Source organism: Panthera leo, chromosome C2, assembly GCF_018350215.1.
Source record: "Panthera leo isolate Ple1 chromosome C2, P.leo_Ple1_pat1.1, whole genome shotgun sequence".
Lineage (NCBI taxonomy): Eukaryota > Metazoa > Chordata > Mammalia > Carnivora > Felidae > Panthera > Panthera leo.
The window spans coordinates 131,724,458-131,749,818 of NC_056687.1; the positions used below are offsets into that span (position 1 = coordinate 131,724,458).

General features: G+C 40.8%; 1 protein-coding gene across 1 annotated transcript in view; it reads right to left on the minus strand.

Annotated features, from left to right (window-relative positions):
* COL6A6 (collagen type VI alpha 6 chain) overlaps window positions 1–25,361 on the minus strand; it is a 119,321-nt gene that overhangs the window by 88,355 nt on the left and 5,605 nt on the right. Inside the window, exons 4-14 of the mRNA XM_042903194.1 lie at window positions 24,255–24,815; window positions 22,926–23,483; window positions 20,188–20,763; window positions 17,773–18,342; window positions 9,834–10,177; window positions 9,672–9,750; window positions 5,552–5,706; window positions 3,426–3,518; window positions 1,976–2,029; window positions 175–246; window positions 62–88 (exon numbers count right to left, since the gene is read on the minus strand). Of these exons, the coding sequence (XP_042759128.1) occupies window positions 62–88; window positions 175–246; window positions 1,976–2,029; window positions 3,426–3,518; window positions 5,552–5,706; window positions 9,672–9,750; window positions 9,834–10,177; window positions 17,773–18,342; window positions 20,188–20,763; window positions 22,926–23,483; window positions 24,255–24,815 (3,089 nt within the window). The remainder of the gene's footprint in view (window positions 1–61; window positions 89–174; window positions 247–1,975; window positions 2,030–3,425; window positions 3,519–5,551; window positions 5,707–9,671; window positions 9,751–9,833; window positions 10,178–17,772; window positions 18,343–20,187; window positions 20,764–22,925; window positions 23,484–24,254; window positions 24,816–25,361) is intronic.

Genomic DNA, 25,361 nt, shown 5'->3' on the forward strand with positions numbered 1-25,361 from the left:
GAAAATAAAAATATTTTTAGATACCAGGTGGGCAGATAAATGGATATGTTTGGTACCATACCTCCTGTCCATTTAGTCCCCTGTTTCCCTGAAAATAGAAAGGGCAGTAGTGGTTAGTGTAGGAGAATGGAATTCATGTTAGGAAGACTTCACAATGTCTCATGCAACCCTTACCTTCGGACCTTTGGCGCCATAGCATCCCTTAGTACCTTGCTCCCCGACTGGTCCACTGGCTCCTCTTTCTCCCTGAGAAAGACCACATACCTAGATAAGCTTTTTCTATTGTAATCTGGATTCTGTCTTAGAAATTTTTACAAGTTTTGTGTTGGAAAAAAATGTGTAACTGCTCATGGTTTACAGTCCAGAATTCATGCTTATTAAAGCTGAGCATGTAAGAAAATCAGAACTACTCTGACGACAGCCCTTTGCTTTGGATCCCACCTGGATACTGCCCTGGGTGGGGTGGTATCTAAATAAAACAGACATACAAACAACTGGCAGCTAAAATGTATTCTCAAGAGTTCAGGAGATATTCCAGGAACAGATAATGAAGAATCAGTGAGGTATCAGAGAAAGATGCGCTGGGTATGACCTAAGCAAGATCTAAGCATGATTTCTAGTCCAAAATCTATCTTTTTCTTTCTTTCACCAAATATGATTCCTGAAATGCTTGTCTTGGTAATCCCACTCGTCTGTGAGGTCTTGTGAGTGGAAATGAGAGGTCGTCCCCTGCTTCTCTCTCCCCAGGTCACCAAATTCCATACATTCAACATGCTTAACATATCCACTCATACTGCCCCCCAACTAAGATTAGGACTCCTCTGTCTTGCACCTACTACTGCAAGACTGCTACCTGTAACCCCTGCCTTATTAGCATCTATAACATTGTCTGAGTGTGCTTTCTAAAGCCATGCCCCCTCCATTTTTACTCCTGGGCTTAATATAATTCAATGACTGCTCATCAACTAAAAGATACCATCCAAATCTTCTGCAGGATATTCAAGACTCCCAAAAATATGGGTCTTGCTTGCCACCTAACCTCCTCTCACCGTGTCCTGGGTTCCAGTCATGCTGGCCATGTGCCATTCTACACAGATTCGATTCTGACTCAGTTACATGTCCTTGAACACATTGTTGTCTCTCTAATAACCTGTTCTTCCCCACATACTTTGCCTGAAGAAGTATCTATTTGTCCTTCAGATGTCTGCCTAAGCATTACCTCTAGCTTGCGGCCTTCCTCTCCCAAGATTCAACGGTTACCAAGGCTGTTATGGATTTGTTCTGCCATGCTTTGTCACAACGCACCTCATTACACCTTTAGTATAGTCCTTGTGTATAACAACTGGAAACACAATGGTCTCATTTGCCTTTCCACTAGTCTGAAGTTACCGGAGATAGGAATCATTTTTTCTTTTCTTTATTTATTTCTAGGGTCTAGCACTGTGCCTGAAGCATGGTAGAATTCCTTCGTATATATTTGTTAAATGAATAAATGAATGGATAAGTTCATTTATGAGTGAGGTCTTTGATAAATAATGTGACAAATGGTAAGATGCTCAACAGATCATTGTTAAATGAATGCATGGATGGAAGGAAGGAAGAAAGGGATGGTTAGATGGATGGATGCAAAAAAGAGTAGAGGTCCTTGATAAACAATGTGGGGAGTTGGTTTACCTGTGCAAAATGGATCAGGAAGAGGGAAATGGCAGTGATTTGAGTCCCCTGGTGAAGAAAAGAACTTTCGCACTGAGTTCATTGTGCAGCATTGGTGAACAGTCAAAGAGGAGACAGTAGGTTAATAAACCATTATTGACCATCAGAAGCAAAGCCCGATGAGGATTAGGAAAGACCTCAGATCTTGTACATGAATTCTTAGACTCTGATTTTTCTTTTTTTCCCTCTGAGTTAACACAAACGATTTCCTATTGTAGATATGTTCTCAGGAATAAATACAGGTGAGAAAACCTTGACTTACAGCAATGCCTTCCTCTCCCAGGTAGCCCTCACTGCCTTTAAAACCTGGGGATCCCTGGAAATAAGGAAAGGAAGAATGCATTAGTACTCCACAGACCAAAAACCAGAGGTAATCAAGCAAAAATCTTTAACTTTAGTTTCACTTTACAGAGAGCTGTAGGGGTTTGGGAAAACTAAAAAGTTCTTCCTCCACAACTTAGGCTGTATTTACACACATAAAAATAAATATAGTTTTGGGGTGCCTGGGTGGCTCAGCCAGTTAAGTGACAAACTCTTGATTTTGGCTCAGGTCATGATCTCATGGTTTGTGAGCAGAGAACCTGCTTGGGATCCTCTCTCCCCCTCTCTCTGTCCCTTCCCAGCTTGTACGTGCTCTCTCAAATTTAAAAATGTTTTAAGAATGTAATTTTGAAACAAGCATCCAGATAACTCAAGTGTATGTGCACGTGTGGATCATAATATTGTCCATAACTCTCTCTGGGGTTATATATAGTGCTGGAATTTTTTTCTCAGACGAACATTCAAGTGCACAGAGCTATATTTGCCCTTGACAGACTAGAATTATCCTCTTTTCATTAAAAAAATCTTTCAGGGTTTATGCTACACATAGAAAAATAGGCCACACACATTTCTTTTCATTCTTTCTGAGCCCTGCTTTAAAAAAATCTGCCATTCTCCTTACATGAAGTTGAAGCATTCGGGAAATAGTCTGAACACTTTATACACAGACACAAACATGTTGATTTGGGAGTTATAGTGCCATCCATAAATTGTTCACAAATCAAACACACATGTAAAGAAGCAGTACTGAAATTATTAAACACATCCATATTATGTTTGTACATGTTTTCACATTTCCTAAATCCCCAATCATTTTTTTTTTTAGAAGAGTACATACATATTTTTTGGTTAGGAAATACACGAATCTATTGTTGGTTACGGTTTTATAATCGGCATGTTTGTGCATACATCTGTGACATTTCTGGTCTGGTTAAAGCTGACTGAAACATTGCCACATCTTTTGCTAGGCTAGGGTGATCTGACCTCATTTGGTTTTCAGCAGACTATCCCAAATACTCCCTACTTCACTTCTATCACTCTGTAGTCATTAAAAATGGAAATTGAAATAACGCTTATTTTCAGGAGGTTTTCATTATCCAACACAGAGATCACAGTTGATTTCTCTGTGTCGTTGTCATTGCTGCTGAACACTGGATAAGCAAGGATCTTGGCAGCCATTGCTCCCAACACTTGTATAGAAGGTTCTTTAGAAGACTCCAAGGGAAAGCCATGACTATCTAATTTGACATAGAAGATGAGGAATATCCTAAGTGGTTACCTCACAGGCTCTATCTTGAAGTTAAAAACCATCCTTTATTTCTACCTAAACCCATGTCTTTCAGACATACGACATTCAAATACAGTGCACCATAAATCTTAATTAAAATCACCTTTTTGCCCGGTGGTCCAGGATCTCCCATTGTGCCATCCCCTCCAATGCACTTGCAGAATAAACAGCAGCATGTCCTCTCAGCAACATTGACCTTGGCGGAGGGTGGGAAGTACATTACATGTGATGGCACTGCTTCCCAATCACACATACAAGCTTAGTCGCGTCATTCAGACTTTTACCACCGTTTCAGAAGCCCGTTTGCCATTAAAGTGACCGTGCTCCACAGAGTGCCTGCAACATTCTTTAGCTGCTATCCTTCCTTCTGTGGTCTGCATTCTCCACCACATGAGGACTTCAGAATCAAATCAAATCCTTTTGTGCTCTCGAAATGCTTAGTTTAGCCACGGCCAACTCCTTGCATACTCATTTCCTATTTCCACCCCATCCCAGCATTGACCATGATGTTGTTGATTACCTTATATAATTTTGCCCCCAATATTTTGTTCGATATAATGAATGCTGTTTGCTCCTTTTCCCCTTTTGTGAAATCTTTGTATGCTTGAGGATTTAGATAGTGTCCGATGTCATATGGCTTGCAATGGAGTCCAGTGGTAAACACTTCCAGAAAAGTTTGTAACAGGATTTCTAACACACCAATTACACACTCAACATTTCCAAAACACTTGCTGAGGGTGGGGGCATGGGGAGAAGATTCCTCTTTACACCCAGGCGGAAAAACCATATTATAGATTGAAAAATGTCAGTGAATTTTATCCTGAACATTGTTGTCCTTTGAAAAACTGACAGATTCCACTGGATTTTTATAATTAACCCATAAGATTTAATTTTTAGGAAAATTCAGTTCTCAATAAACACCATGCTTGGCCTTAGTAGGGTAGAATCAATCTTTGTGTTGAGAAGTTTCCCATCAAAATTCTAGTGTGATGAACAATGAAAATGTTTTGTTATAACCATTTAGCAATTGTGCTTCTGTATTATTATATAATGTTCCTTTTCAGCCATTAGAAAAAATTTCTCCACAGGGGCCTGCGTGGCTCATCTGATTAAGTGCCGGCTCTTGATTTTGGCTCAGGTCATTATCTCATGGTCGCGGGACCAAGCCCCGTGTCGGGGTGCACACTGTCAGTACAGAGCACCAGCTGGGGAGGGGGCAGAGAGAGACAGAGAAAGAATCCCAAGCAGGCTCCACACTTAATTGTGGAACCCAAGGTGGGGCCAATCCCATGACCCTGGGATCATGACTTGAGTTGAAATCAGGAGTCAGATGCTCAACCAACCTGAGCCACCCAGGTGCCCCTCTATATTCCTGAAGTGATTATTTTTACATAATTTCTGCACTGAACAAATTGTGTTTAAACATCTATTTGTATGCAAATTCTATAGGTGAGAAACAGCAGGAGCTAGCATGTTATTGGAAAGGGTCTTGATGTGACTATAGATTTTATAAATCATCAGTGAATCACAAATTATTAGGCCGTCATTAAGGGGAAAGCAGTGCCATGTAACTCAGTAACCCTTCCTTCTATTGAGTTCATGTACATTTCTGAAAGGGGCATGACTGGAATGCATCTCCCATCGGCACTAGGTTCTAAAAAGAGCTCACAAGGCAAACATCTCAGTGAAGACACTGAAAAAGCTTTTGATCACACACACAGGACAACATAGGAGGTCTATCATCCCATCACTCGTTCTTCCTCCAACATCGAAGCAGGTTGCTCTTTCTTTGGTTGAACTCCAAGTGCAATTGACTCTCCTTTACAGGCCACATTGCAGGGAAAACACACAACTCAAACACTAGAATTATACTCACTGTGGTAAGCTGGAACACTTAGGATCCACAAGGGCTGTGAACACTGGCTGGCTGAGGGAGCAGCGGATTCATCCTCTCACCCCAGATTCCCTCTGGCACTTATGTACAGTGACTATAATTCGGGCAGGACTGTAGGTGCTATTCAGTTTCTTCCTTCTTTTTTGCCTACCACATTAATTAAACTTGCTTTGACAGATCTCTATCATTTTTTTTTTCAAAACACCCTCTTATTTAGGTTGTTCACTACTTCAGAAAAGCTTTTTTCATTCCCAAGTGAAATTCATAAGCATAAATATTATATCTATATACAAGACAGAAAGTTTAAACTCACCAGCCTTTTCTAAGTAACATACCAGTTGCTTTGACAGTCGGCTCCCAAGGTCCCTCATTCCAATAGTGAGCTGGGTCCTATACTCAAACCCTTTCCCGAATTCAATGTAGAGAAGATCAGCCAGGTCACTTGAGTCGCTGGCTCCATCCAGAGCAACAGTTATGAGGGCATTCAGGCCTATCCAACACAGTTTACTCCAGGTGAGGTGGGTTTGGTTATTTTAATCTGTTTGCATACGTACCTAAATTGTTATTTTAGGAAAACAGTTGCAAGAGGAACACTCATTTTGTTGTCAACTTCCCCCAACCACACAATGTAGAACTGACAAGTGACAAGATTATCATCAGAGAACACCAGGAATTACATTTTCTTAAAACTAGTTAAACTGGAGACAGGGGATATTACAGTAGAACTTCCAGTTCCCTCATGATTTGAAGTGAGATATAGTGATGTAAAAAGGGCCCAGAGAGTATACTAACATATACAGGAATTCATCTATCAAAAAAGCAAGTGTTCTAAATTTTTGCCATTCAAAGGGGGATCCTATGACAGCAGGACTTACATCACCTGGGAACTTATCAGAAATACAGAATTTCAAGCCCCATCCCAGACCTATAGAATCCGAATCTGTATTTTAATAAAACCACCACATGATTTGTATGCACATTGAAGTTTGAGAAGCACAGCTATAAAGCCCTCATAAGGAATCAATAATCCAGTTGGAATTATAATAAGTAAGAGACTGTTCGACAGTAAGAGACCTCTTGTCAGGCAATTAGAAACAAATGACATCATCATCCAGAGCTGTAGCTCATAAGCTTTGGAATTTTATAGACCAGAATATTTCAAAGAAAATGTTCAGGGACTGACAGAGGGTTGACTTACTTAGCACAGTATTAATTACTACAAACATGAAATGATAAATATTGATTGATATAACCTTGAAATGATAATGGTAATAACACTGGCCATCGTTATGGTGGAGGTAACCATAGTAACTACTGTGCTCTCATTTATTAATAGTTACTATGTGGCTGGGAGTTGGTTAAGTGCTTTCCATGCATTATCTTATTTGTAAGATACAAATACAACTGTATGGGTATGTAGGATTATAGCTGTATTTTACAGACAAGTGAACTGAAGCTTGGAGAAGTTAAATGACTGGCTCAAGTGGTATTTTTAGGTTTCTACCTGGAAAGCCTGATTCCAAAGCCTACAATCAAAGGATATCTTAGTAACAAAAACATACTAACAACATCATCAGAGTAAAGAACAATCCTAAAATGGAATAAACTTAGCTTTATGAAAACCTGACTCCATTGGAGTAAGTTTTCTCATTTCATTATGGATGGGTGAAGAATTCTTTAGATAGGACGTGGAAACCAATGAACTAGGAAAAGGAAATGTTCACGGACCTGAAAGTTCAGAACGCCTTCTAAGTGTAATATGATTCTGAATTATTCTGAGCGAGAAGAAGAGAAGAATGAAGAGAACAAAGTTTCAGGGACATACTGGGGAGGTTCAAGTTATAGGAGAGGAAAGCAGAGTGGCTGGCTGAAATGGAAGGAAGAAAGAAACACCAAAGAATAGGGTGACGAACGTGTCCTGATTTGCCTGGACTTCCCTGGTTGTAGCGTTGACATCTCTGGCTTGTCTCAAAGCAACAAGGCATTAGCCACTCTTCCAGGAATGAGAATGACAAGGAGAAAAGGGATGGTGAAGCCGGCTGGGAAACTGAAGAATGCTGAGTTCATCAACAGAGTTTAATGATCAAGAGAAGGCATGCTAATGGATCTATTTATGAGGGGGGAATTTTTCTTATAAGTTTCAGGAAATATAAAAATTTAAGAGTCATGAGAACCATGGGATTGTTGTTTTGCAGGAAATATGCAATAACTATTATTTGTAACTGTTTTTCTCAGGATGGAGGACTCCTATTCTGCTCCTTTCAGACTCATCTAATAAGAAGTCAGATGATCTTGGGGCACCTGGGTGGCTCAGTCGGTTAAGCGTCCAACTTCAGCTCAGGTCCTGATCTCATGGTTCATGAGTTCAAACCCCGTATCGGGCTCTGTGCTGACAGCTCAGAGCCTGGAGCCTGCTTCGGACTCTGTGTGTGTCTCTCTCCCTCTGCCCCTCCCTAACTCACGCTCTGTCTCTGGCTCTCAAAAATGAACAAACGTCAAAAAAAATTTTGTAGAAAGAAGTCAGGTGATCTTAAATACAATTTATAAAAATAATTTCAGGAAGAAAAGATTATAAAACCTGAAAGAATAAAAGAATCCCTGGGAAGACTCTAGAGCACTAGATTTAAAAAATTAAATTCAAACTCCAGTCCATATGGACTAGTTATAAAGCCACAGCCACCACTGAGGATCCTTTTCTCTTGGTCTCTTCTTGTATCACGATAATTGCACAGTTTAGAGAGATAGATAGATTGATAGATAGATAGACAGATAGATACCTGGCCTCAAATTAGGGAGGCCTTCCTAGGTTAATAGATCATGGGGCCAAACATCAACTGAAATCATGTATGTTTAAATATAGGAAGCCAGAACTAGAGGTACTCCCTACCCATATTGAGAGCCATTTAACACTTTTAAAAAAGCATTATGGCCACCATCCCTTTATCAGTGCCATTCAAAGATTCTGAATTTGGGGGGTATTAAAAATCCAGCTTCTGGAGTTGAAGCTCATTTATTAGTTTTTTTTTGGGAGTTGGGAGAAAGAAGGTTGGTCTTAGAAATCTGGATTTTCCAAGGAAAACTTCATGGAGAAAACTCTTGATGTATCTCTTCCCCATAAAAGAAACGCTGGGAAAAAAACAAAACAAACAAACAAAAAAAACCCCCAAAAATCCCTAGCCACCCACACTAAGCACTCTAGAGACTTATGCTCAATCTTCACTAATATCTCCACCTCAGATCATAAAAAAAGTCCCAGACTTGAAAGAATAAAAAGAAATCAGCTTTAGCAAATAAAGGGCAAAATAAAAATTACTTTCCAGCTGTAAATTCAGTTAACTTTGTAATTTGTTTAAGATTGAGGAGAGAGAACCAAACGAAAAAGACAAAGTCCACCCAGCTTCTAGCAGCTAACTGGGGAGCAGCCTAAGCAGCTGTCTTAGGCCAGGTTCCCCAGAAGAAGAGCCTGAGATATGGATTTGGATGCATACAATTTATTGAGGAAGCACTCTTAGAAGAACAGGGTGAAAGCAAGACAGGGCAGAGGAAGGAGCGGAGCTCGAAAGTGTTTCAGCTGAAGACTAGCTTCACCCTGATCCCATGGAGAACTCTAGAACATAAATTACACCACAGAACTGGTGTCATTTTGAGGTAAAGGACCAACTCTTTTTACTCTACCTACAGCCTAGAGGTGGGGTAGGGAGTAACCTTCCAGTGGCTTCCACTGGCCAACAGCAATTCTTCAAAGGAGAGCCTGTGAGTTTCTAGCAGCCAATAATCCCAGCAGCTTGAAGATGGAGGAATCTGCTTGGAAAGGGGGTCTGGGTGGGGCACCAATAGCATCCACTTACAGCAAGTATTTCTATTCTTAGTCAAACCAAAACATGTGGATGCATTTTTCTTCCACTGATCCATACTTTAGTAAAACTGACAATAAGTCAGTCTGGGCACAGGTTCCCAAAATGAAAAACCCAACGCCAGTGCCTGAAAAACTCATAAGCACCATGGTTGGTCCCTCTGTGGTCTGAAGGAAGGAACTAATAAGGAAGCTCCAAAACACGAGTAGACTTGTCCAACAACGCACGCAATTCTGAAAACTTTAACAGTGTCAGAAGAAAATAATCCAACTCTCCCATTCCTTGGTCAAGAAGAAATACACTGTTCACTTCTGCAGACACCAAGGGAGACAGGAACACTCTCCAGGAAAGCTCAGGAAGAAGAAACACAGCGATACAAGAGAAAGGGTATGACTTTGTATTCAGTGCTGTTTCACACGCATAGAGTATGAAGGAAAAAGTAGACGCCAAAATGTTTTGAGAGCTCATTTGTTCTCCCAAATGCATATTGGTTGGCAAATTTAGGGTTATTTGAGTGCTTGAGAATGTAAGAGCCAGAATTAAGTTCTGAGGTTATTAAATCATTAAACACTCCTTTCCCACCTCTCCCTATGCTCAATACCTTCTTTTCTCAGTTCATCAGATTTTTGTTCCAGCTTTTCAATGTCATCATCCAATCCATCTGAAAATAAGAGAACCACCTAGGAAAGTATTCAAAGAGAAAAATGAGTAAAAAGGATGTCATTGAAATCACAGATTGACAAATAAAATAAAATCAGGTTACCTTTCCTCGAGCAGCTGATTTATTCTGAAATGCATCCCACAGAGAATTCAAGAGGTTTGTGTTGAGAAGAGATGGTCCTTTAACTGTTATATCCTTCAAGCTGTTCAGTATGTTTTCACTATAGATCTCAAACTTGGGGGAATATTTTTCCATGGCATTGGTCACTTGAAAAGCCACACTAACCTGAGTCTCTGTGCCCACCTCACAGCTTACCCCATTGAGGGAGCTGATGGCACGTAAGAGGTCTTGAAGGTAGGTTTGTATCCAAGGCTGACCTTCGAGCAAAGTCTGCCCATTCTCATGAGTTGAGATGTCAAATCCGACCACAACATCCACAAAACAATCTAGGGTTCAAGGGAAAAGTATATCTTATTAGATCCACAAATACCTTTGTTTGGCTTGGATGCCGTGTCTGAATCAAGGTACTTGAAATTCTTATTTCTATTCCAGTTATAAAGTTGGAAAACAAGGAAGAGCATGAGTGAATACAGGAAGAGGCTTAGAATCACTCTTGGACAACCTGTATAAGGATAGAATATTTTTTTTAACTGGTATAAAATCTAAAGGATTTTGTAACAAAGTTCTGAAAGACTTCATTTGTGGCCACTGAAAAAGCCATGCAAAATCATCTAAATATCTAAAATTATAGTGGAAATGGTAATAGTCTACAATAGGAAATCCTTATCAAACTACTTACTAATTAAGGTCGTTCAACAAATTTTAACTAGAAGGGAAATACAAAAATTTGAATAGTCATTTAGAAAAAATAAATCATGATTTGTCTAAAGTGAGGACTATGATGATTTCTCTAAAAACAATCTTTGATTCTTCGTTTTGTCTTCTTTAAAAAATTTTTTTTCATGTTTATTTATTTTTGAGAGAGAGAGAGAGACAGAGAGAGACAGAGAACCAGCAGGGGAGGAGCAGAGAGAGAGGGAGACACAGAATCTGAAGCAGGCTCCGGGGTCCGAGCTGTCAGCACAGAGCCCGACACGGGGCTCGAACTCAAAAACCATGAGATCATGACCTGAGCCGAAACCGGATGCTCAACCGACTGAGCCACCCAGGCACCCCATCTTCTTTTTGTCTTCTAACATCCACTCAGAAAGGAAAAAGTAAAAAAGAAAAACTCCAAGAGATCCTTTGGGATCTTGCTTAGTTTATGCCAAAGACGGTGTTGCCTTCAGAGCTCAGGCAGTCAGGAAGCTGAAACCTTTGCCATTCCGGGATTTGAGAAATACTTAGAGTTTTCCATTTAGAGTGCTTTGCTCTTATCCCTATTAAGGCCAGGGACATGTGAGCATTGGAGAAACTAGAAGGGACTTGATAATTTAAACTAAGCCTCCGAAAGGGAGTATAATCAGAGAAGGATAAAGTTGTAGGACATATGCATTCTTCTTTCCAGAACTTCAGCTTTCCAAAACTTCAGCAAATTCAGCTGGATACAAATTCAGCAAATTTTACCAGTTTGCTTGGTTAAAAAAAAACAAAAACAAAAACAAAAAATAGGTGGGAGGGAAAGTTTATTTTTAATTTGCTTTGTTCAGATAAGGAGTTTTTCAGATATCTGTTGTGTGGACAAAGGCCCACCTACACTACCTCTAGACACACTGGTCAATTGTACATTTACAAGTATTTGAAATCAAAATGTCATTTTCAAGTTTTAAAATAAGGGTCAGTAAACTTGATTCATTTTTATCCCACTCCCTTGTCCCCTTATTCATGTTTAATGAGAAAAGATTTGGGTGAGGGAAAAATAAAAGCCTTATTTGGTCATCAATTTTCACCATCACATTTGAGGTAAACCGCTGTTACCAAAAAAATCTGAAAGGTGGGTTTTCTTCAGTTTTTCTTTATTGCTTACTTTGCCATATATACTTATTGGAAAATCTCTTCTGCAATATTTAGAAAAGGAGATAAAGAGAAAGAAACTAGCCAAAAGCATCAGAATATGTCCTTTCCAAAATCCCTGTTGAATCGATATCCTTTCATTTCTATCTTGAGATTGCAAGTTTCACTCTTGGATGGACACTGTTTTAACCCCTGAACAGAAAACCATTCAGTAACCCAAAAAGATCACAGCCTTCAAGGAAAACAGTTTCTTGTGAAAAAACAAACATTGGCAGCAATGCCAAAATGTCATTGAATGATCCTGGGAACTGTCCCCTCTAAAAATTAAGTGTTTTAACTTTTGGCCTAGATTACTGGAAGTACACACTCTAGTAAATAAGTTCCTTGTATTTAACTAATTCAAATTGACAAATGATTCCATAATAATGTGATCAATGGAATGGAATTTGAGAAACCAGCATAGAGTTGGCAGCTATATGTCTGAATACAATTAGAGTAGACCCTACTCATCAAGTGGGCTCTCATGGAAGGAAGGGCCTTACCAAGTCTACAGAGACATTGGCCCTCCAATCAGGAGCCCTTCAGAGCTAACAAGAGGCAGGAATGGTTTTGGAAAAGAGAAATAAGGAAGGGTTAATTTAGGATAGGAGGAAGGGATATTGAAAAGCGGCAATAAACGCAGGGCAAATCAGGAAGGGAGTCCACAGGGCTGGCTGTGGAGGAAGATAACAAGGAGAAGCAAAACTCTTGTTTTGAGCACCCTCACAAACAAGGGTGGAAGCCTGGAAGGGGGAGGTCGTTAAGTGAGAAGGCTCAATGGTTACTCTCAGCCACGGACTAGTCACAACTCTGTTACTGTTAAATAACTTCTGGCAAATCTCTTAACCTTTTTGGACGTTAATTTTCTTGTTTCCAAAAATCAGATTATACATTCCAAAATAAAAATGCAAAAGAAAAGAGGGGACTGGACCAAACAGGTAGTCTTAACAGTTTTCCTGCCAGACCTAAAAACTCATTTTAATTATCTGATTTATAAAGAGAGTTCATAATTGGAGTTGATGGAAGATTCTTAGTATTAATAAATACTGTTAGGAAGGTAGGACATATCAGTAAGATTAGAAAACAATTCCTAAATATTTTAAAGGGGAAAGTTGGGCTATTGGCAGTTATTGGTTGGGATAAGAGAGAAATTTGTTCGGGGCCTTTGAAAGAAGGGGTATCTTATATGAAAAAAGAATGGTCTAGAAAATAGTGTAAGAGACCCGGTTCATATATTTCTCAGACTCACTACCTCTCCCCTACCCAATCCAGGACTTGGACATTTGTCCAATGGATAGTCTCAGCTTCCATCATCATCTGGTGTCCCAACAGTGTATGGCCGAGGGCAAGTCTTTGGCATGGCCTTCATCCTCAGTGCAGGAGGGCCATGATGACTCTGGTTCCCATGTCCACCTCAGCTGAACTCACAGGAACTCTGGCTCCTTCCACCACTTACCGCCACATATATAATTCACCGTGGGTCCTGTGTCTGGTTTCCCTGAAAGACTGGATAACACAACATAGTAGTGTGGGAGAATTAACTCTCCTTGAGAGTAACTCTGATCAATGAAAGGCAGTAGTTGAGGGGAAACTGGCAGATAGATCCTCTTCTCTATTCCCCCTGATGGGCCCATCTATGTGTTTGTTCCATACAGCTTCTTTGGTGACATTCTGCATGACTAATGCACCAATTATGGTTTCTCAAGAAGCTGCAGCAGGCTTAGGAACATACCATCTTGTATTTACTTTTTGTCCTTTCCTAGATCACTTCCTTACACTCATTCTTGCTTCCCTGGGACTGTACTCCCAAAGTAGTAACACATCAAGTATTAGCATATAAACTTTGCTTTGAGCTCCATTTTCTACAGAATGCAATTAAGACATAAACCTAAAGAGATTCTGGTCAAGGAAAGTTGCAAATGATCATCTATTTTTGTCCTTACATTTCTCACGTTCCTTGAATCAAATCCTCATATTAATCAGACTAACCTCTTGTTTAACTCTTTTTGATTAATCTACCCATGAGGAGGCAAACGATAAGAGGTACCATTGATTCTTTTGCTACCCTAATCACAGCTCCATGAAACAGGGAGCATTTCCATGTCCCGAACACTGCCTGGCATCTCCTCTCGATGGTCAGAATAAGCAGGCTCAAAGAAAAATCGGGAAAATAAGCATGAGTAAAGGTAAGAAAACAGACTTTGGAGTTCAGTTGCTTACGGGAATTTGTTGTATACTGAGACATAAAATTTGAATGTAAATCTGAACCACTGCAAAAATATTAATGTTCCCAAACTAAGGAACTCTTGGTAAATGGTACTTCTGTGAACTGACCCCATGATTCCATGTATTTGTATTTATCAGATCATTTCAAGATACCCTCTGCAATACTCTCTGCTAGTTACTAATATTCTGTGCATATATGTCATGTACTTCCCACTCATGATCTCACTTATCCTTATGAAACAGCATATGCTGAAACTCCTCTAATATTCCTTTTACTGTGACTTAGAGCAGCTTGTCCAGGCTCTCCCAGTTATTACCATGGATCTCACACTTGGGATTCAGATCCAGGTTTGTCTGGGGTTCATACACTGAACTACCTTAATCTTGTTTTACCACTTCCTGGGTGGTTAGTGTTGATAGGTTATGCAGGTTACAAGTTCTTCTACTAGAAGTAGAAGTGATATTTTCACAGCAAGTGGTCTCCTTAGGGGGCAGCAGCTTGTGGGAACACTTTCAGGACACACACCTTGTCTTAAGTTCAGCTATTAATTGGCGAAGCACAACACTTAGACACCAGTCCTGTATAATGTCAGCATCAGATAACCTAGACAACTATAGCAAGAAGACAGCTTAATTTACCGACAACAGAAAAAGGGTTGGAGTCAGACAGAACTAGGTTTCAACATCTGTTGTCTGTTACTTCCTGTATGATCTGGGCCAGGTTACCAATATTCCTTTAAACCCTAGTTTCCTCATTATAAATGGGAAGAAAAATACAAACCACTCAGTTTTGAGAGAATTTAATCAGATAATGCATTTAAAATGCTTAGAGCGCCACGCTCAATCCTTCATGGATGCTCAAGAAACACTGATTCCTGGGGTGCCTGGGTGGCTCAGTGGGTTAAGCGGCTGATTTCGGCTCATGCCATGATCTCGCGATTTGTGGGTTTGAGCCCTGTATTGGGCTTTGTGTTGGCTCAGAGCCTGGAGCCTGCTTTGGATTCTGTGCCTCCCTCTCTCTCTGCCCCTCCCCTGCTTGTTCTCTGTCTCTCTGTCTCTGTCTCTCTCTCTCTCAAGAATAAACAAACATTAAAAACAAACAAAAAAAAAGCAATGCTGATTCTTAGTCACTTCTCTCCTATCTCTATGCAGCTGCCTGTCCTTTCACACACACTGAACCGTATATACAATCAGAGAAAGAGGATTTAACTTCACAAATGAGAGAAAAAAGGATCGGGACTTCTCCAAAGTTATGCGTATTTTATTTTTTTTTAATTTTTTTTTAAAGAAAATCGCTATGTTTATTATTAGAAAAGAGTGTATATTAAAAGCTAGATTATGGTATGAGCTCAATTATGCGTATTTTAAATAAGAAGCAAAGCTAGGTGTTTAGGCTCTAAGACTGATTTGCTTTGAGTCATACCAAACTATTATCTGATCTCCTCGACTCGGGGTTTATAGTTTAAGAAGAGCTGGTATCCTCTAGTATATTTTCACATGCTTTTGGGGTTTTATCAGTGTTCATCCCAGGCTCACCAGTCCTTGGCCTGCAGCTTGGCTACAAAGGTTTCACATTCTTGCTTGCTGCAGTAATGACTTTAAGTTTATCTTCATATAGAGTACTTTTATTTATTTTTACATTCATGACTATTTCCTTTAAAGATAATTTAGTGACTACTTGGGAGTGTATACTCCTGGTTTTGACTTTCAACGTGGTTTTCTTTCACTTTCTCAAGTAGAGACTAGATGGTTCCAAGATAATTTTCTGCCTAATAATTGCAAATGGGTATTTCATGTCAAACAGGAAATTAATGTGGAAGGTCTGGCTGAGGTCACCAGACATTCCAAAGTACGGGGATATCATGCAGCAGAATTTATGAAGACAGTAGCCCCTAATCAATTATGCGACTCTTAACCTTTAGCCTACACACTGGGTCTTATAAAAGGTTTGAGCTTAGAGCTTAGGAGAACATTTTGGGGGAGAGAACTGTTGATACGCTGTGAGGTCTCTCACTACATGTACACGTACACACACATAGAAGGAAAGGAAGTAACTTCCTCTTTAAGCCAGGTAAGAGGAGCTTTAAGAGAGAGCTCAGAGATGAGACAAACCTAGAAATTCTAAATAATGAGTCACAGGATGGCACACTGATCTCTCTGCAAAGGAGGGGTGACCACACTGAGGGACCTTAACTTCCAGTGTTTACTGGGGCAATGGATATGTTATTGTTTCCCATGCAGCGGACATGGCCATATGTGAGGAGTTGTTGTGGACCCCTCTGATGTCCTGTCCAAGAAGGCTAACTGGAAGGCCAAAGAGAGGACAGAATAAAGCTGGAGGGATCACTAGATGCCCAGAGGCTGAGGAAGGCATAAGGCAACTCTGGAATTGAGACATGCTTACCTTTTTCAAGGGAACTATGGTTGAGAGATCCCCTGACAAATGTGCTTTGGTGGGGGGAGAGAGGGTGGAGGTCAAGAAGGGAAGTCTTTGAAGGACCCATGAATGGTCCTTTGAAGGACCCAGATTTACATGGTCACAGAAAACCAATTCTTGGCAAGCATCATCAAGCAAGAACTTTTCTGTATTTCTTTAGCTCTTCTTCCTTCCCTAACCCATTCTGGAGAGGCCAGAAACCATGGCTAGCAACAAGAGAACAGGGTCTGGAAGAGGTGGGTAGAAGTAATAGGTGGGGGACAGTAGGTAAATTGCCATGTGTGGCCTCCTCTGTTGTGGTGGGAGAGCAGCCTATGGGAGGCTGGGAAAGTGGAGTAACCTTAAATCAAGTTTTTAGTTTTAGTGGTTACCTTTTGATGGACATATTAATCACTGAGAAAAGGTTCACGTATTTCCTGAAAGTGACTAGGGGCAAGGAAAGAGCTGGCCCCCATGAATAAATTTAATGGATCAGTGGTAGATAAAAATGAAGTGACTTTACTCTGAATAAGCATGACACCTGGGACGTAATTATAAAGTTTAAATGTGCATTTTCTCATTTAATCTTGACAATGATCTTTTGAACTAGGTGCTGCTATCGTTCACATTCTACAGATGAGAAAATTGAACTTAGAAAAGTTAAGCAACCTGTCCAAGAAAAAAAATGGCCATTTGAGCAGGGATTTGTAGCCAGGGTGACTGTCTCCAGAGCTGTCTCTTAGCAACCATATAGCTTTCCTCTTCTTGGTGAAAATCTAGAGTTTATGTTTACCATAGGTAGTTACACAGAATCACAGCCAACCCATTGGGCACTTCTATAAAGATAGAAAAAAATCATCCCTCTTTCAAGACCTTTTTTTCCATCTGTTGGGAAAATGTCAAAACGGACTAATTTTTAAGAAGATATTTACTAACTTCTGCAGTAAAACGTTTCATAATAAAGATATAAATCTTCAAGGCTGTTCATTCTCTATATACCTGTACCACAGCACCTGGCAGCCTGAAGGCCCTATTGCCAGGCCACGAAAACCCGTAGAATAGTTTACTTCTTTGAGACCGTCTCCAACCTCTGAAACCAATGAGACTGTAAACAATGGCCTTTCCCTCACACCTTCTGAAGCGACTGCATTCTCATTCACAAAGGCATGCACTCGCAGGATATGGGAGAGAAAAAAAAAAAAAAAAGACAAAGGCTCTCATATGTCCTGTTTTGCAGTCCACGAGTCACAAAAAAAAAATTCACGATGACTGTGAAAAGTTCAATCTGAAATCCAGAGGCACAAATCTGAATTCTCCTACCAGCCCCAGGGGATGTAAACAGAGCTTGAGGAAAATGTCAGCAAAGACAGGGAAGGAAGAAATATGAAGCACACAGTAAATACTTACTGCTCTCACCCCCCGAGGTACAGATGTTGCGAACTATCCTTTTCTTGACCTTTGTCAGTTCGTCAAAGTTATGAACTGTCAGTTTTTTATCTGCAGTCCCAGTGATCTGAATGAGCTGTTGGTCATCCACATCCCCAATGCCCACAGAGTAAATGTCAATACCTTTGTGTCGCAGGTCTTCAGCGGCCTGAGCCACCTCATCTTGGGACTGGCCATCTGTGAGGACCAGCAACACTTGTGGGGTACCTGCATTTATCCGGCTGCCCATGTCTGGCCGGAAGTAATGCCCCACCTGCCGGAGTGCGGCACCGATGTGTGTGTATCCAAAGATCTGTTGGATGTTTTCAATCTTAAGCGATATCTCGGTTTTGCCTATGAAAGTTCCTAGTGGAAATTCCGGCCGATAGGTATGGCTAAACTGGGCAGCTCCTATGCGTACTCTGTTGACACTGACATCAAAGTCTTGAACAACAGATGCCAAGAATTCCTTCATCTTCCTGAAGTCATCTGGGTGAATGCTATTTGAGCCATCCATGAGGAAAACAAGATCTACTTTTTCAATTTCACAATCTACAAAGAAGAGGAAAGGAAGTAACAACAACAAAAATCAGGCTGTTATTTTTTTCTTGAACCTGGCAAGGTTACGTGTTCATTGCTATATAGAAATGATATTTCCGAAGATGGTTTCTTATCTTATCATATGCCAATTGGTGGTCACATTAATTGAGAGAAAATAAAAACACTCAGTTCATCCTTTTATGCCTTTCTTGGGTATTCCATTTGGTCTTAATGCCATTTTCTTTTCAGAGATGCCAGAGAATGGAGGGGGGGGGGGCACAGAAAATTCATTTTTACTTGCAATCTAGCCTTAACCCTTCCAGAAAACCCACTGATAGTGGTAGCACAGCAAGAAAAAACAAAATAGTACACATCCATTTAGAGACTCAAACAATACTTTTCTGGTTATTACTAGGGCAAACTGAGGTTTTAAAATCATGCCTTCCAGTCTATATCTTGTCTGTATTCTTCTTTTTCAGCCCCTTTTCTGGTCCATATAGGCAAGAGCATCTACTTGAGGAAAAACATTTTTGAACAATGCAACACAGTTTAGAGATGCTTCCTTTGTGTTAATACAACAAATACAAAACAAAAAGAATATGAAAGACCACTGCCAACGAATGAGTTATGCTTGGCACAGGCTCATGTGTATTCCTTAGCCTTCTGGTAAATATTATCATTTCCTTGAATTCCCCCAGAGAACTCACCACTGACTTAATTAATTCTCATGTTAGCCTAAGATGAAAGGTGTCTGAGATTCCAGCAGTCAAGATAAGCAAGAAAGAGATAAAGAGAAATAAGGCAATCAGAATCAGTTAACTTTAGGAATTGGTTAACTCATTAATTCCTTTGTTTTGGTTTCATATAAAGGAAATTAAACATATATATATATATTTTTAACACCTAAGGGAGAACTGTCAATACAAAATTTCAATGTCAACTTCTGCAGTGGCCTTAAAAGGACAAATCAAATTTTAGTCATTGGCTAACAGAAGCTAAGAGTTGTACCAGTTTTCAGTAAGACTGAGACAGATTTTGTTAGTTTCATGAAAGAAAAAGGTAGTAGCTGCCTTCTAAGGAGGCAAGGCATAGGAAAACCAGAAAAGGAACTGCACCCAAGATGTTGGAATCCTGGATCAGTAGCAATTCATCTAATGACAGTATTTTTTGTAAAACACACCTTAATAAAAATACTAAGGAATTTTAATAGACCACAGTGTCCCTTTAAAACAAAGGGGTAGAATGGCAACTGAATGAATGAGTTTATACATACATAAATGTGGCAGTGTAATCTCTAGCCACAGAACTAGAAACACATGGCAAACAAAATCCCCGTTCTCTGCTCTGGAAACACTGGGGTCCGGAATTTAATATCAGGCTCCATGTTCTAAACGAGCTTTTGCCATAACAGAAATAAGGTGAAGGGACTGGAGACTTCCAGACTGCCAGAGAGAAGATTTCAGGCAAGACCTGCTGGCTCTGAGGAAGGGATGGAATTGATTTCTTACGTGAAAAGGAGGAAGAAGACGTGGAGGTAGGAGTGGGTAGGAAGGATGTGTCACCAACTTTGTGTTCTGATCAACAAAGCCTGTTCAAACGTGGTGAATTCTCCATCATTAGACGGGTTTAAGCAGGGAGTAGGAATGCTGTAGAAGATTTCCTCCACGGGGAGGAGGCCAAATGAAATGCCTTTGAGATCCTTCCAGCCCTGAGAGTCTATAACATGCGGAGTTCTAGGACAATTGGTGCTCCTTCTCTCCTCTCTAGAGAACTTGCTCCTGAAGGCTATTGCTTTGGTTTCTCCCTCACTTAGATCTCAGCTGATAATTAAGAAAAAATGTAATTGACAAATCTTACCTACTTTCGAAGTGTTACATACACTGGCTGACACATCTGAAAATATCCCCTTCAGGCCTCCAAAAGTCTCCACGAAGAAGTACTTGTCACTTGATCCTGCCATAGCTAGCAGTTCTACAGGATTGGCACCAGCGATCCCCACAGCCAGAACAAGAATGCCTTTGTCCCTCAAGGCCTTGGCTGTGGCATTGAGCTTATCTGCATCGTGGGATTCCCCATCGGTGATCACAATGAGGACTTGGGGGACCCCTTTGTGCAGACGGCTGCCCCGGGCTTCAGTGAACATGTGGTCTGAAAAGCCTAGTGCCTCAGCGGTGTAAGTATTGCCCCCCATGGGCTGGTCATTCTGGAGCACCGAAATCACCTCCCATTTTGTGCTGAGGTTATCCAGATAAAACAGTACCTCTGGGTCATCAGCATACTTCAGAGCCCCAAACCGGACCTGATTTTTGCCAACGTCAGCTTTTTTCACCAAGTCAATCATAAAGTCTTTCATGATATTATATTCGTCATAGTCAATGCTTCCAGAGCTATCAATTACAAACACAACATCCAGAACTTCAATTCGCTTGCATTCTAGAAGAGAAAGAGAAAGGAAAACCACATGAAATTAACTTTGGACACTCCTCTCCCCACACCTGTGTTTTAATTGCCAGGGTCTCCTCTCCATGGGATCAAGTTGTACATTAGGATGTCCATTCCTTGGGTAACAGACACAATACACGTACATTTGTGCTGCTAGTATGTAGAAATACTTAGGCAAGCTTTTAGGACAAGGTAGATATGAAGCCTACTGTAGGGCCCACAGAGGGGGCCAACAGTCACAGGATCGGAGGAATAAACACTTCAAATGCTTTAAACTAAAAAGGAAACATAAATTCTGTAGACATTTTCCTGTATAAATAGTTTCTTCAACATGTGCTTTCATTTATACAAATTTGTCTTTTTTTTTTTTTTTTTTAAGTCACAGGGATGCGATTTTTTTCTTAAAATAAACCTTGGGGAAATGACCACATGAAAATGAATTTGGAAACACTGTATATTTTTTCAGTTATATGACAGCTGATTCTTCAGGGTTACATTTTCTTTCTTTTTAACTTCCTTGAAACATTATCTATTGTCATTATTGGGCCTCATCATAGAAATAAGCCCATCTCACACTTGGCCTAACTAAGTGGTCCTGGCATGATGCTCCTATTAACTTTTCAAACTGTGGGTCAATGGCATGGAACAGTGAAGCTGGTTAAGACCCAGTTAATTACCTAATCCTTGTGTGTGCAACACATTCTATTTAAAGGCACAGAGTTCCAAACTACAACTCATTCATGCTGGAGAAGTCGAATCCTAAGATGGCTGATGATTAAGTCTTTCTGCAGCACAATCTCTCCACAGGCATTAGAAAGGTATGTTCCAGATGTTAACTCACCCACTCTGGAGAAACAGACTGGGGTCAAAATAGGCCCCCTCCCTAGAAGCTCACCACATTTTCTTCCTCTGCAAGCCACTTGCTTGCTATTGAAACTCTGTTGAAAGTCTCAGAGCCAATCAATGTGCTTATCTCACTGACTAGAGGCCACGTGTACATAGTCATAAACCAAGCTCTCAGGAAAGGCTGGTTCCACAAAAGAAGAAACTACGTCTCTCTGGCCTTTGGCTGCCCTGGGGAGCCCGCCTGCATTACCCAAGGGACTAGAGTATAGATTGCTCAGTGTTGGTACCCTTTGAAGATTCAGATTTGTTCTGGATGGAATTATCGAGAAATACAATCCAGGTTTATTTTCTACAAAGCACATACCACAATCACCAAACCTTCCAGTGGGAGGTGGACAGATCTGTTATTTGACCAACAACGTTCCTCTCTTTCCTCAAAACTCTGTTAAGACCCATCTTCTTTGTAGAGATTTTTCAGAACACCTCAGGCATCAAGGCCCAGGGATCACAATGTCAATCAGTCCCTTCTATTTGCTCGACTTGTTTCATCACCTGCATTACTCTGCAGTTTCACGGGCAGAGGATGGGGACTCTACTATTTACCTCCTTCAAGGCATCCGTTGCTCACGTTCCCATAGGATACTCCTCCTTGATAGGATTTAATATCAAACTGTTTTTACAAATGTTATCTCACTTTACAGAAGTACTGGCTTTTAAAAATTGTAAAACAAATAAACATACATTGGGTATTAGGTCAAAGGGCAGTCACCTCGCCCAGGAGGTTATGCTCCAGTACTGCTTGCCTCAAACATAGCCCAAGGACACCGGTTATATGAGGCTGGCTGCTTGCCTCCAGGTGGAACAGACTCTGGTATAACTCAGGCTCCAGGGTTCCCCATGGGGTCAGGCTGAAGCTGTACTATAGCTGAGACTGCCTCCTCGCTCAGCTCCCACCCCTGCCCTGTCCTACTTCCCTTACCCCCTTTCTGAAAAGGCCTTCAATAAAATCACTTCCCCAAGAGCCTCTGACTTAGCTTCTGTTTCCGGGGAACCAGGCCTAAGACACTGTCCTAGTGCTCTTTGTCTACAAATGGGGAACAATCCAGGTGGACCAAAATTATTCTGTATTCATTCGACAGTTCTGATGAGGAAAGGTGCATTTTATACGTAGGTAAAAAGTCACGGGGATGAACATTCCAATTAAGCAAAGTTTACAAGGTTCAAATAGTAGTTTATTTAATTCAAGCAACAATGGCTAACACAGACGTATTTTGGAAAATGCCACTAGTGCATGTGCTCACACCTACCTTCACGGGGGCTGCATATTCCAAAAACAAGATCATCTTCAATGTGCTGCAGAATATCAAAATTCTCAACATAAAACACCATCTCTGGCCTCCCGCTGATCTCCTCAAGCTGAGTGACATTGGAGCCAAACACCCCCACCGAGTAGATTATTATGCCTTCTTGTCGAAGAGCTACTGCTGGCTCCTTGACTATGTCCTGAGCTTCACCATCAGTGATGAGGATGAGAAACCTCCTGACATTGGGCCGGGCCCCCTTGGCAGGGCTGAAGTACTGAGACATAAAGGTCAGGGCACCACCCGTCAAGGTGGTTTCTCCAATGTGAGCCATCCGGTCTATTGCATCTGAAATTTCATGTTGGGACATGTATCTATCGAGCGGAAATTCCTCCTTATTGATGTCGCTGAACTGCACTACGCCGATCTGCACCCGATCTGCCCCAATCTGAGATTTGCTCACCAGGTTTTTCATAAATGTTTTCATTTTGCTGAAGTTTTCAAGTCCTATACTGCCAGAACTGTCCACCAGAAACATGATGTCTGCTTTCATCTCTTTGCAGGCTGCATGGAAGAAAACAAGGTGTTTATTCAAGTGGGCTTCAGGTGAAAGGATTAAGGGCAAACACAAATAATCCAAAACACAAATAATTCTATACTGAAGTTAAGTGTGAGTTTGGTGAGGATGGCTAACAGGTAAATAAAGCACTGAAGGCCATAAAAGTGAGGCTATTCTATTTGTTATTTATATCTTTAATTTGTAATTCACAGTATCTTAACCTTAGCACTATGATAATTTTTATCATGGAGGGCAGTCCATGCATCATAGGACACCGTAGGACATTTAGCAGTACCCCGACCTCTACCTGTTAGATGCCAGGAGCACTCCTCCAGTTACGACAAACAAAAGTTACTCTAGACATTGCAGGTATCCCCCAAGGAGGCAAAAGTCACCCTCGGTTGAAGACTACTGACATAGTTCTAAAAGGTTTCATAGAAGTTTTATTAAAAAGCAATTTAAATACATCTGAGGTACTTAAAATCAGGTATCATTTGCAGTGTCTAATTATAGGTCTAACCTAGCAGGGATCTGTGGGAAGAGGCTAATGAATATTTATTAGGGAGAACTCCTCCAAATACCTTTCTTACGCTCCCGATATTAATTAGAACACCATAATGGGCTCCTAGTTCTGCTCTGGAGAACAAACATAGCTACTCAAGTCAACAAACATTGACTTGGAAATTTATGTTGTTTCTCTAAACCTGTGATGTCGAATATTGCAGGATAGTTATTTATGAGCTGAAGTCAAAAGGTAAAGTCACCATGTCTCCTACCTTCTTCAGCACAGATTTCCTGAACAACTTGGTTTCTTATGTCTTTCAAAGCGTCGAAGTCATGCACGTAGTATACCCTCTTTTCCTCGCCTGCAATTTCTCGCAGCTGTGTTTGGTTGGCCTCCTTGACCCCAATGGCATAAACACGAATGAGCTCTTCTCTCAGTCTGTTTGCAGGCTCCAAGATGCTATCCTTGGACATGCCATTCGTCAGGACAACAAGATGACACGGCACTCTGTTTCCTCGCTGCTTCTTTGCTTTTTGCAAAAGCCCTAGCGTGAAATTCAGGGCTGCACCCGTGTTTGTATTCCCACCCATCTGCCGGATGTTCTCAATGGCCTTTCCCAAGTCATGCTTGTTAGTGTATTTATTGATCTCAAATTCCAAGTCCCAGTTGTCAGCATACTGAACCGCCCCAACCCGCACTTTTTGGGGAGCGATGTTGAACATCCCTACGACCTCTGACAGGAAGGTCTTCATTTCATGGAAGTCAGTGGCCTGGGTGCTTCCAGAGCCATCAATGAGCAGATAAATGTCTGCTTCTTCAGTGTCCACACAACCTAAAATGGAACCAGAGAGGTTGGCTGTGGCACTGAGGCAAGTGTGAAGAAGGAATGAAAATAGATGGGGAGTAGAACAATACAAGCGTCTTGAGACAGAAAAATGGAAAACAGCTTCTAGGCATAAAAGACACTCTACTAGCTTAACATAGGAAGAATTTAACATCACCGGGCCCAAATGAATTGCTTCTGACAGTTTAAGACAATTTGGATAGTTCTCTGCCATGAATCAAAGCAAATCTGGATATAATAAAAGATAAGAAGACACGAAGATGATTTTTACAAGTCACTTCCCTCAATAGTGAATAACTGCTTAGCAAAGAGGCAAGTGGTATGTTGGGAAATGGAGAAGGTATTTAACTGGACATTGTGGACAGAGGAGCTCTCTTTCTTGAAAACCTGAACAAACTATTTACTCTCATCTACTCCTAGCCAATTAACAAAACTAGGGGTATCGTCAGTGGTCTTATTTGTGTAGGACAACTACGCTTCTACAGTAAACATGCCAGCAATGTTTGTGGAAGAATGTATACATATATATGCGCA